The 13,163-nt window shown below is 48.6% G+C and overlaps 1 protein-coding gene across 1 annotated transcript; it reads left to right on the forward strand.

Moving 5' to 3' along the window:
• Positions 1-1,535: 1,535 nt before the first annotated feature.
• EIF3G (eukaryotic translation initiation factor 3 subunit G) lies at positions 1,536-9,114 on the forward strand. Its single transcript, XM_053370830.1, has 11 exons — positions 1,536-1,675; positions 2,769-2,815; positions 4,239-4,361; positions 4,461-4,549; positions 5,009-5,068; positions 6,100-6,204; positions 6,767-6,956; positions 7,087-7,194; positions 7,394-7,530; positions 7,755-7,861; positions 9,010-9,114. The coding sequence occupies exons 1-11, from the start codon at positions 1,656-1,658 to the stop codon at positions 9,023-9,025; spliced, it is 1,002 nt and encodes a 333-aa protein (XP_053226805.1). The 5' UTR covers positions 1,536-1,655; the 3' UTR covers positions 9,026-9,114.
• Positions 9,115-13,163: the final 4,049 nt, after the last annotated feature.

Raw genomic sequence — 13,163 nt, forward strand, 5'->3', positions numbered from 1 at the left:
ACGCTGAAGCACTTACACCCACTATTTTCCTGAGTAATGTGCTGTGTTTTTGAAGTATCCCAAGGCTCTGTTGATGCTATGAACAGATTAACAGTGACACTTTCCTCCCTCTCTCTCTTCGCCCCCTCCCACCTTTCCACATCTCCCTGCTTAAGTCTTTCCTGCCTCTCTTTAAGTCCTTTCTCACCCTGGAAAGAAACCTTTGGGGAGCAATTTTCCCCTTTCGGCTCCTTTCTCATAGAATTACAGTATTGTAGAGTGGGAAGGGACCCCGATGAGGATCATCTAGGCCAACTCACGGCTGTGCAAGAATATGCACTTGTCCCATCCTTTCTGCATTTGCTCTCAGCACTCGTTTTCCCTTGCCTTTTGCTATGTACCGTATTTTTCGCTCTATAACACGCACCTGACCATAACACGCACGTAGTTTTTAGTGGAGGAAAATCCGTAGGCATGCCACCTGTAGGCATTCCCTCCATAACACGCACAGACATTTCCCCTTCCTTTTTAGGAGGAAAAAAGTGAGTGTTATGGTGCAAAAAATACAGTAAATTTACACAACACACACAAATATGGTTTACCTCTGATTCTAGTCCTCTGAGTAGACTCACTGAAATGAAATAAAAATCCAAGCATTGATTTCAAAGGGTCTGCACTAAGTAGGATTTAGTTGGATGTAGCCTGTAATTATAACCAAAGTATTTTACCCCAAAAGAGCTGCACTGGCCAGTTTATCTGAGTACATTATTCGGGGGGGGGGCCTCATTTATTTATAATTGCTTAATCATATGGAACTAAATTGCATTATGCTGTAAGGACCTTTCATAAAATCTTACAATTGTGGAGTTGGAAGGGTCATCTAGTCCACCCCTGCATCCAAGACAGGAGACCACCCAACCTCCGCTTAAAACCTCCAAGGACGGAGAGTCCACAACCTTCCCAGGGACATCGTTCCCCTGTTGAACAGCTTTTGCTGCCAGAAAGTTCCTTCTAATGTTTAGCCAGAATCTCCTTGTAACTTAAAGCCAATGGTTCAGGTCCCCGTTGCATCATGTGAGACACTTTTAGATCTTTCGAGATGGCTCTCCTGTCTCCCCTCCTCCAACTCCTCCACCATCATCCTGGTCTCCCTCCTCGGCTTGTCAACATCCTCCTTAAACTGCGGTGCCAGAACTGGAGCCAGGATTCCTGGCGGGGCCTGACCAAGGCCGAAGAGAGCAGGACTGAATCTGCAGACTCGGCCAAGATGCAGCCATTTGCCTTTGCTGACTCATCTTGCGCTCTACTCAGGCTGCTGGATCCCGTAACGTGCCCTGCTGGCCAGCCACGTGTCCTCCCTCTTCTCTGGCGAAGCTGCTTAGAAGAAGGGAAAGGAAGCTCCTTCCGGGCTCCCGCGTCCCGGGCTGCGATTCAGGGGACGGGGGGGGGGGCGCTCCAAGATGGCCGCCCGCCTGGCCGCCCGCCAAGTCCTCCTGAGGCGCAGGCGCGAGGGGCCTCCCCACCCGTCAGCCCCCGCGCCGGAGAGACTACGCTTCCCAGGGTGCTGCGCGCGCTGAGGCCTCTACTCGGCTCCGCGACGCGCCCGAGAGTCGCCCGACCCGCCTCGTGCGCCCGAGGCCCCGCTTCCCCTGCTGCTCGCGCGCTGCTGGGCGGCCATGCCGACGGGGGACTACGAGTGAGAGCGGGGGCCGGGCGGGGGGGGAGAGGGCGGCGAGGGCGGCTGCCCGGAGGCCTCCCGGAGCCCCGCCAGGCTGCGCGGCCTGCTCGCTCCGCCGGGCGCTCGGGCCTCGTGGAGACGCGGCTCAGAGAATCCTAGAATGGCAGAGATGGAGGGAGCCCTCAGGGTCATCTAGTCCAGCCCCCAGAAAGCCCCAGGGCGGGAGGGGCCTGCGCCGCCTCTGCCTGGCAGCCCCTGGCGGCTTCCCTGGGCCCCTTTCAGGTTGCGGGGCTGCGGGTGGGAGACCTGCCCCATCTCCCCCTCTTGAGAGGCAGGCAGGGGCTCCAGAAGCCAGGCTGTTCTCCGTGAGTTTGGGGAGATTTGTGCGGGTGCAGAGGAGCTCTGGAGGGCTGAGCCGCCAAGGCGTGGGGTGCATTGGGGGCCTGGACAAGAGAAGGTCTTGTAAGGGCGATTGAGCTATTAGAAGGAGAGGTAAATACTTTGGCCAGGAGAAGGTGGTTCTTTGCTGGCTTTGGGGCACAGTGAAGCATGTAAGGCTATTTTGAGGGGGTGTTGGAAGGCGAACAGCAGGCAGGAGTGTAGAAGAGAGAAGATGAAGCCTTAGCTTGGGAGACCTTGTTCTGGGGGACGTGTTTATCTCTTGGGGGCAGAACTCCTGGGCCTTGGCCAGAAAGCCTGAGAGAATGTTTAGTAGGTTGTGGCTGACTAGTAGTCGGATGCTTTTCCTTGGAGGTTGGGCAGAAGAGGAAATAAAAGAACAGCTGTTGACCAAATGGGTTAATGGCAGAGTACCTGGAATAGAGTTTCAGGGTGGAGTTAGTATTATGGATGCCATTTGGAATGTGGTTGGAAGACATTCCTATCTTTTATATGAAGAAGCCAATGTGCATTTTGGTAGAATTAAAGTGACTCGCAATGAGAGTATGAGGTATATGGGTGAGGGTCAGGGACTAGTCTTACTACAAGTAGGTAGTAAGAAAGTACTGGGTGTGGGAAGAGCAATTGCCAAGGTTAGAGGATCAAGCAAGAACTCTATACATTTACATTAACTGAACAGATACTTAACTTGGTATCTCTAACTCTGTTTCAGCTCCAAGCCCAGTTGGGCAGACCAAGTGGAAGAGGAAGGGGATGATGGTGAGAAATTTCATGTGTCATTGAACAAGGTGCATGTTAAAGGAAGAGCAGCCCCTTTCACCCAGGAGAAGTCAGAGCAGACTTCCACCCCATCTCGAATGGGTTTTATTTTCCTTGTACCTTGAAATCTGTACCCACATCTTGAACACACCAAGAAAATTAGATTGCAGCTAGCCTCTGCTTTTTCCTTGTCTATCCCACCTGGATGCCTTCAGACAAGTTTATGGTGCTATACAAGTCAGGCAGCTGCCTGCCTCCCAGTGTGGCCCCATTCCTCTTGCCTCACCACACTTCCTTCCGCACCCCGAGAAGTCACAGTGCTCTTCCAAAGAAATGGAAGCCTGGCCCCAACAATCCATTTTGAAGGGCCAAGGAGTGAGTATAAGTTAAACATGTTACCGTATTTTTCGCCCTATAGGACGCACTTTTTCCCCTCCAAAAATGAAGGGGAAATGTGTGTGCGTCCTGTGGGGCGAATGCAGGCTTTCGCTGAAGCCTGGAGAGCGAGAGGCGTCGGTGCGCACCAACCCCTCTCGCTCTCCACGTTTCAAGAAGCTATCCGCAAGCCTTGCACGCCCAGCGGGAGTTCCCGCAGGCTCACAAGGCTTGTGGGCGGCAGCCTGCAGCCCAAAGCACGGGGCGCCCTCCGGAGGATGCCCCATGCTTTGGGCAGGTGTCTGCAAGCCTTGCGCGCCCGGCGGGAGGTCCCACAGGGCGCACGAGGCTTGGGGCGGCAGCCAGCAGCCCAAAGCACGGGGCGGGCTGCAGAGCACCCCCCGTGCTTCGGGCTGCTGTCCGCAAGCCTTGCGCACCCGGTGGGTGGTCCCGCCAGGTGCGCGAGGCTTGGGGCGGCAGCCTGTTCTGTGGGCTGGGGTCGGGGGAAGCTCGGGCCCCGCAGCTGGGGGGGGGGAAATATTTTTTTTTATTCATTCCCCCCCAAATGAGGTGCGTCCTATGGGCCAGTGCGCCTTATAGGGCGAGAAATACGGTAATTCTGAGTAATAGTTTCTGAGCCACACTGAGGGCAGATCATTCCATCAGGTAAGCAGATATGCTTGCTCAGATGGAGCAAACTGCTAATGTTGAATTCCTTCCAAGAGGTCTTAACTTTCTCATAATAATAATAATATTCATTGTGAACCCAGAACCCTCCACTCCAAACAATGAGATCTTCCTCTAAATTTTCTTATCTCTGTGCTGTCAACATTCCAAAGGTACTTGCAAGTTCATGGGGCCATGTTCAGGAGTACTTAGGTATTTATAAGCATCCTTACCTCTGGAATCCCATGTATGTATTTTATTTTGGGCAGCCCTGTTTTCATTCCCAATGGCTATACAAATTTGACTATACTAATTTACTATTAGAATGATAATATCCTTCATGTAAAGACTTTAATTGAGTTATTGTGCTTTCCCAACACAGATAAATGCATCACCAGTGACCTGCTCAAGGACATCCCCCTGAGTGGAGTGCTGGGTGGAGCTGGAGGTGGAGGTGGAGCTGTAAATGTAACTGTAAGCATTGAGCCTGAGCTTGTGAAAGGAGGTAAAAGTTCACTTTGCATTTCAAAAAGGGACTGCAGTATTGGGTGACTTGGAGACACAGAAAGATTACTATAGTTCCCACCCCCACTACTTTTTACAGAACCTCTCCCATCACCCAAGGAGCTTGTGAATGGAAACATCAAAACAGTGACTGAGTACAGGGAAGAAGAGGATGGCCGCAAGGTGAAGGTGAGTGAGGGCTTGGGATCAAGCCATATCTCTCTTCTCCCCCCCCCCCAGCTCTCATTCTCAGGGTCACCTCCATATTATCCTCTTGGTGTCTTGTGTTCTTAGGGATTTGGCCCCACCCTCACTTCCAGTTGACAGTGAAAGTTCATCTCCCAGCACGCCACTTCCTAGGTTGTACGGGGGCAGAACTCTCCATGTCATGTGGTTCATTTCTGTTTTTAGTCTGAAAGTGATGACCCTGCTAGATGTTTTCCTCCAATATACCATGTTGCTCGAGTTCTGCAGGCTTGAGTGAATAGGTTTTTGGGTGGAGGTTGGTTGTGACTTAAGCACAGTAACTGTGTGGTCAGGAAGAAGCAAGCAAATTCTACCTGCAGGTGTGATCCTCATACTTTTCCCATTTCCTCTTTGTTGATTCTTGCCCTGAGCGTAATATGACATGTTGCTATCCTTTGCCAGATTATCCGCACCTTTCGAATTGAGACCCGGAAGGCCTCAAAGGCTGTGGCTAGGCGAAAGGTGAGTCACCTAAGAGAGTGAAGCTTATCCCCTTGCACCTTCCTCCTTGACCACTAGGCATACTAGGCATATGTATACAGACATTTATGCTGGGGTAGGCAACCTAAGGCCCATGGGCCGGATGCGCCCAATTACCTTCTCAATCCAGCCCGCGGACGGTCCGGGAATAGATGTGTTTTTACATGAGTAGAATGTGACCTTTTATTTAAAATGCATCTCTGGGTTATTTGTGGGGCATAGGAATTCGTTCATCTCCCCCCCCCCCATATAGTCCGGCCCACGGCTGAAAAAGGTTGCTGACCCCTGTTTTATGCCATCATCAGATCTGAAGTAATGGTACTGGAGCAAGAGATGTCTAAAAGCCAAAACAATATATATTTTTAGCTCAAACCAGTATTCCAATGAAAAACAAATAGGTCCATAAAGAAGTGAAGTCTGGGATTTGTTCTTGATTGGCTTAAAATTGGACCTGAGGCCCACCCTCAGCCAGGGCCTGTTGAAGGGAGGTCCCACCATTAGTTGCACACACAGTTATGCAAGTTTGGTGCTCATCAGACTTTTCTGTGAACTCAGCCTCCTGATCTGTTGCATTTTAGTCTTGCTCTCTTTCTGAGTGAAGACGTTGTTTTTGCATGTATTCTTCACATTTGGCTAGATGATGGGAGTTACATTCCAACAACATCTGGAGGGCACCATGTTGGGAGAGGCTGGCTAAGGGTGGGGGGACACCCAAGGTTTTCTTTTCATTGTAGTATCTCATATTTTGAGATGCTGGATCTTCAATGGTGTTTTGATACTCTTTACATCTTGTTGACAGAATGTTTTGCTGCTGCTGTTTTGCTTTGGAGCAGCTGGTGTGCAATTTGCTCAGAATTTGGAATCTGCCAGCTGGGGATTCTTTTAGAAATCACCCTGCTGGTCTCTCCAGCCTATTCCTACTATGTCCGTCTTGCATCATCTTTCTCCCCCACTTCTTGGGGATTGCAAATGAGATCAAAGACTTCATCCAGCTCTTTTGTTCTGCTCTCTAGAACTGGAAAAAATTTGGAAACTCTGAGTTTGATGCCCCTGGCCCAAATGTGGCCACTACCACTGTGAGCGATGATGTGTTCATGACTTTCATCACCAGTAAGGAGGTGAGTGGCAGCATGCAGGAAAGCAGGGGGTGAAAATAAAGAGCAGAGGTTTCAAGATGGGTTGTGGTGCTTGTGTTTCTGGGGGGAAATGGCACGGGAAGCTGCTTTGTTCTGAGTCAGCCCCCTGGGCCATTGAGCACAGGATTGTCCACCTTGAGTGGCAGCTGCTCTCCAGGGTTTCAGGGAGCAGGTCCTTCCAATCCCTACCTTGAGAAAGGGAAAGATGGGACCTCCTGCTTCCAAAGCAGGTGTCTGCCACTGAGCTGTTGCCGTTGTCTGCTAACATTCTGACATCCCTAAGACTACTGGCACAGCCAAGACACTGCTGATAAGAGACACTTGGTTGGAACTTAATCGTTTTGTGGGCTCTGAATGTGGGTGGGAAGACAAGCAGACTTTCAGTTGCTCACACACTCATAGAATCATAGAATCATAGAGTTGGAAGAGACCACAAGGGCCATCGAGTCCAACCCCCTGCCAAGCAGGAAACACCATCAGAGCACTCCTGACATATGGTTGTCAAGCCTCTGCTTAAAGACCTTAAAGATGTGTCCTTTGCCAGGACTTGAATTGCCAAGAGGAGGAGGACCCCATGAACAAGCTGAAAGGGCAGAAGATTGTGTCGTGCCGTATCTGCAAGGGTGATCATTGGACCACTCGCTGCCCATATAAGGACACCCTGGGACCTATGCAGAAGGAGCTGGCAGAGCAGCTGGGGCTCTCCACAGGCGAGAAGGACAAACTGCCAGGAGGTGAGGGGTGCAAAAAGGCAGAGGATATGGGGTGAGCCCTTCCTGCAGAGACAGATAGGTTGTCTTATGCCAGGGATGAGAAGGAGAGTTGTGCTCCGAGTTTCACTAACACTGCATTTTGTTTCTGCAGAACCAGAACCTGTTCAAGCCCAGCAAAGCAAGACTGGGAAGTATGTCCCACCCAGCCTGAGAGATGGAGCCACGCGCAGAGGGGAGTCCATGCAGCCTAACCGTAGAGGTAGATTGCCTTTGAGGGGAGGTAGGGACTGAATCTGACGTGTCCTGACAGCAGTAGCTGTTGGCATCTAGCAGTCTAGTCCTGTGTATATTCTGTGCCATACAAGCCCAGGCCTGCTTTAAAGATAGTTGAGCTGGCAGGTATTTAAGAGTCCTTCAGTTTCTGCTACCCTGATCCAACAGTCCTCCTTGTATCTTAGCCGATGATAATGCCACCATCCGAGTCACCAATCTGTCCGAGGACACCCGAGAGACTGACCTGCAGGAACTGTTCCGTCCTTTTGGGTCCATATCCCGCATCTACTTAGCCAAGGACAAAACCACTGGCCAATCCAAGGTAAGAAAGAGGGATTGATACCTGGGCTGAACTTGGTAGTTTCAAAGTGGGGAAAGAGGTGGCAACAGGTGAGTGCTGGAAGACATGGGGCTTTTATGTTGTAACCGCCCTGAGACCTGCGGGTAAAGGGTGAATAATAAATTAATTATAAATAATAATATAGATACAAGCAAAAATTACCTTCCTTATCTCTTATTTTCATCTTTCCTGTTGCTTACCTTCAGGGCTTTGCCTTCATCAGCTTCCATCGCCGAGAAGATGCTGCTAGGGCCATTGCAGGGGTATCTGGCTTTGGCTATGATCACCTGATCCTAAATGTGGAATGGGCCAAGTAAGTAGGACTCTATATAAAGGTAAAGGGACCCCTGACCATTAGGTCCAGTCCTGAACGACTCTGGGATTGCGGCGCTCATCTTGCTTTATTGGCCAAGGGAGCTGACGTACAGCTTCTGGGTCATGTGGCCAGCATGACTAAGCCGCTTCTGGTGAACCAGAGCAGCACACGGAAACGCCGTTTACCTTCCCACCGGAGCGGTACCTATTTATCTACTTGCACTTTGACGTGCTTTCGAACTGCTAGGTTGGCAGGAGTTGGGACCGAGCAACGGGAGCTCACCCCGTCACGGGGATTTGAACCACCGACCTGATCGGCAAGTCCTAGGTTCTGTGGTTTAACCCACAGCTACACCCGTGTCCCTTATATAGGGTATAGGGTAGGCTATTTAATTCCTTTCAGCAGTGTGCCTGTCAAACAGCCTCAAATTCTGCTGTTACTGCAAATTTATGTTTCTTACATAAATCTTCAGCCTGCTTCTCACTGAGACAGTAGACCTGTTTCTATATATTAGTCTTTCAGCTGTACCATTTTAAATGGAATTCTCCCTCATGATAAGATTCCTATTTACACAAAATCTATCTTCTAGTATGGAGGAACATTCATTTTTGAGAACTTCTGCCTGCTGTCTGAAGTGGTGCAGTGCTATGCGGATTCACTATTTTGGTTTTTTAAAAATAGCCCTCAGTTTTGGCCATAAAATTCAGCCTTAGTGGAATTTTGAATCAGACAATTTTGTTGGAAGCAAAGTCAGGAGCACTTGGGACCAGTGATTGGGGGAACAAAGCACCTCAGTGCATTCTCCCCCACCCCCTCAAAAAAAGGAGGAGGAGGAAGAGCAGGACTTGGCAGCCTAGCAAATTTCCCACCTTGCCATCTTTTGGAGCCAGCCACAATTTGCATGTTGGAATGAAGAGCAACGGGCACTTAGGGGGAAAGACAGTAGTCACCATTAAATCCTGTTTCCGAGTCCATAGCTGAAGTTGCCCTTAAATTTTCAAGCTTTTCTCACAACATGAGGCCTAGCAACAGCTTTGTTCTTAAATATGAGCAACAGATTCTCCAGGTGATGCATTGGATGCAAAATCTTCAGTCGTCCACTTGTTAAAATATTAATGTCTCTTTTTTTCCCTTCCCACCCCCAGACCTTCCACCAACTGAGGCTTCCTGTCCGGCATTTGTCTTTGGAAATTGCCCAGTTTTGCTCCTCACTGGAAATAATAGTCACTAATAAAGGTTCCTTTCAGTCACTCTCTTGTGGTTTGTCTCAGTCCCTCATCAAAATAGCCCTATTGTTGCTGGAGTCACCCAATTTCATTTTAACAGCTGAGTTTCTTTTTACTGAGTGATTTGTTAAATACACAGGCTTTCTGATGCAAGAGTGTTTAATTTTATTATGTTAATAACCCCGTTTTAGATGAAGACCCAGGCCTCTAAAGTAAATGTTGAACTGTTTCACTGGGTTTGATCCAGAGTGGGATTAGGTGTAGCGAAAGTCTTTGTGTGGCTTGCTCAGCTGATGCCGTTTACTGCCACATTCTGGACTCTCTGCAGCCTCCTCCAGTAATGACCAAATTAAGAGGAGTGAGTAAGTAACAGACTCTTACAGTTCTCTTTAGAAAAGGCTCTCAATCTTACAATATCGCTTTAATTCCAGTATGCAATGTAAGATCCACTTTACATTTTTTGCATGTTTTTAATCTTTTCTGCCAGGATGCCAGCTGCACCTTTTTACAACCATGCAAACGTAATTTAAGGTGGTGCAGTTTGCTATGCAGTCACATCTACACAGTGGCCCTTACCTTCCTTTTTCTAAAAAATTAAGCTGACCAGCAAACAGGCACTGCTGGTGGCACTGACCCATTGGAGAAATACCTTCACGCAATGCATTGCTGCTCGAGAAAGTGACCGTATTGGTGTAAGGAGCCTGGTCACACTTCTCTTCTGTGGCCTGTCTTTCTTTGGGATGTGGGAGGCTGCCCACTCAGCATAGCCTTGTGCAACTTTTGCTGCTTAGCTTAGCAAAAGGCTTCAGGCAAACAGGAAATAGGTACCATGCCTTAGCAGTGCCAGAGGCCAACTGCTTTCCCTCTTATCCCTCCCCCCCCCAGCTCTTCTCCCTCTGGGGTGGTGGAGGGACTCCAGATTAGGTGTGGGAGGCCTCCAGTACAACTGTTGGTTAAGGCCCTACTGTTAACTTCTTGACTAGTGGTAACCCAAGCTCAGCATGTTGCTTCTGATATCTTTCTGATATTCCATAAATCACTACTTTGCCTGAGTTTTGAAACAGGCCCTCTGCAGTCCTGGTTATAACTCATGACTATTTTTATCATCCATCCATAACCTCTTGAAAGGTTTTCTCACAATTACTGCAGCTTAGTTTGTTACTCCCCGTGTTGTGTGGTTTGTGGCTAAACACTTCACAACCTTATTAAATAAGGATAAAAGTTTGAAGTTATTTGTCCCACCCCTTAGAACAGGAGATAGAGCCTTGTCAACTGGTACATCACTGGCCAATCTCGTCATCTGCTGAACAGGTTACAATTACTGGGTTTATTACAAAGAATGGTAGGTCAGACAGACAGTATGTTCTTAAGCAAGAGTGCATACTCAAGGTGACTTCATACAGCTTATGCAACTCGAAGTGTTCACATCCAGAAGTGCTGTGTCTGTGCGCAGTGCGATTTAGCGCTTCTGCGCATGCTGTGAAACCCGGAAGTAACCATTCCGGTACTTCCGGGTTGCTGTGGGACGCAGCTTGAAAAGATGTAACCTGAAGCGGACGCAGCATGAGGTATGACTGTACCGTGGGATTCTGCTAAAGTAGAACAGGGTCTAGTGTCTAAGCTGTTAATGCAAATAGACACGGGATGCCAGTGCTGCTTTTCTGGGGGTACTCAAGGGTATGCAGAACTGGCACCGTTTTATATTTAAAATGTTAAAAGTTTGACACTTACTGTAACAACTTCATGGTGAGTACTGGCACCTTTTTTTAAAAAAAAGCACTGGGTACAGGTAAAGGTAAAGGTACCCCTGCCCGTACGGGCCAGTCTTGACAGACTCGGGTTGTGCGCCCATCTCACTCAAGAGGCCGGGGGCCAGCGCTGTCCGGAGACACTTCTGGGTCACATGGCCAGCATGACAAAGCTGCATCTGGCGAGCCAGCACAGCACACGGAAACGCCGTTTACCTTCCCGCCAGTAAGCGGTCCCTATTTATCTACTTGCACCCGGGGGTGCTTTCGAACTGCTAGATGGCAGGCGCTGGGACCGAGCAGCGGGAGTGCACCCCGCCACGGGGATTCGAACCGCCGACCTTTCGATCGGCAAGCCCTAGGCGCTGAGGCTTTTACCCACAGCGCCACCCGCGTCCCAAAGAAGAGTTTGGATTTGATATCCCGCTTTATCACTACCCTAAGGAGTCTCAAAGAGGCTAACATTCTCCTTTCCCTTCCTCCCCACAACAAACACTCTGTGAGGTGAGTGAGGCTGAGAGACTTCAGAGAAGTGTGTCTGGCCCAAGGTCACCCAGCAGCTGCATGTGGAGGAGTGGAGACGCGAACCCGGTTCACCAGATTACGAGTCTACCGCTCTTAACCACTACACCACACTGGCTCTCCTGGGTACAGATGGTTTAAGGCAAATGCAGGAAACAGAGGTGTGGATCTCAGTGTAGAGGAAATCTGTCTCTGTGAGAGGTAGCACTTAAAATAGTGCAAAAATGGCACTCCTGCCTATGCAGTTTCCCCATATAAGCCCCTCAACAAACTGCCAGAGGCTGTAGAATCTGGTTCTTACAAACAGGTGTGGTGGACCTTTGGGGAGGTGGCTGTTCTGGGAGGAAGGATTTGTCCAAATAAAACTTACGTCTAAACTTTTAAAAAGTTCGGCTCACAATAATGAGGTAATACAATAACTTAGAAGGTTCTTCTCTAACAAATTGGTACAATGAAGTATGGCAAATAGCACTTGTGAAATTTTTTAAAAGAAAATTGGCAGAAGGCCTGAAGCAAAGACTCATTTGTATTTCAATGGCACAGCTTTATTACATACAGTACATGGCTAAAATCCAAACTAGAGGACTCCTCTCATAAGACTGTATTGGTTAACTTCAACCATTTATCACCTTCTATACAAATATAAGTCTGAGATAAGAACTTCTGTTATTATTTTGCATGCAAATATCAGCTTCTGGGTGAGAGTGGGATGTTTTATTACTGTATGTCTCTGATTAAATGTTCTATGGTGAAAGGATTTTTTTTTTAAAAAAAACAGAAGTCTGCTTCACTGGGAGGAGGGAAGAAATAGTCAGAAGGTCCTATAAACTTAAAGATCAAGTACTACTTGGTCAAAAGTCCAACTGCTTAAGGAATGTAACCTTAGGGAACTCATGCAGGTCTTAACTCTCCGGTCGTTTGACTTGGCCCTGGAGGCACAGGGCAATTCCACCCAAACAAAGCAACAGCACAAAGAGCACAGCACAAGGTGCAAAGTATGCTTGAAATCATTAGAATAGATGTCTTCTAAATTGCTTAAAGACCTTTTGGGAACAAGTGATTAACAAGTCAAATAAAAATAATACCTGGTAAGTTTCAGCGCCCTGCATGGCTCCTTAGCAGAGTAAGTTGATACAAACTGCAGAACTGGTTGGGCACAATCCAGTCAAGAGTTAAAATGTTTTCAATTTCCATTGATTTGGGCATGTTTAAAGTTAGCTGGGTCATGCCAATTATGGGGTGTTGGGGAGGGGTAGTCCCTTTAGTGGGGGAGATGTCGTGCTCCTTCTGGGGTACTTTGTCCACCTTTGGTTTCCAGCTCTCACCTGTGACTCCTTGAAGCTCCTTGAAGCTTGCAAGTGGCAACACCCAAGAAATGGCTTCAACTGGCCGGCTTGGGGAGATAGGGACTTCCCCTGCCTGAGAAGACAGCCTTCAGCGTATTGAGTAGTGGGTCCAATGGTCAAGGTGGCTTTTGCATGTGCTGGAGATGGAAGTGAGAGGTGGGTGGGGCTCAACAACCTGAGAAGGTAGCCCACATGGGAGAAGTAGAATTCTGATCCAAAGCTCCACTGCCTCACATCTTTACCTATTCATGAGAAAGGCTTCAGGAGGAGGAGGAGGAGAAACCCATACCCACTTTTTTGGCAGGACATCTTTGGAATAAGAAAAGGCGAAGGAGTAAACGTAACACAAATCTAGAGTGGAGTATCTAAGACAGTTGGATGGTGTCTTGTAGGTCTCCTTCCGGCAACTCCTGCAACCAACCTAGTGTCAAATGTACTGTTTTCCTTTCCTTTGGAC

Source organism: Podarcis raffonei, chromosome 17 (assembly GCF_027172205.1).
Source record: "Podarcis raffonei isolate rPodRaf1 chromosome 17, rPodRaf1.pri, whole genome shotgun sequence".
Lineage (NCBI taxonomy): Eukaryota > Metazoa > Chordata > Lepidosauria > Squamata > Lacertidae > Podarcis > Podarcis raffonei.

Bases quoted from the DNA above. Each gene is read 5' to 3' on its own strand.
- EIF3G (XM_053370830.1), top strand. From the start codon at position 1,656: ATGCCGACGGGGGACTACGA. The intron at 1,676-2,768 runs GTGAGAGCGGGG...ACTCTGTTTCAG, and splicing joins ATGCCGACGGGGGACTACGA to CTCCAAGCCCAGTTGGGCAG. The intron at 6,957-7,086 runs GTGAGGGGTGCA...TTGTTTCTGCAG, and splicing joins GAAGGACAAACTGCCAGGAG to AACCAGAACCTGTTCAAGCC.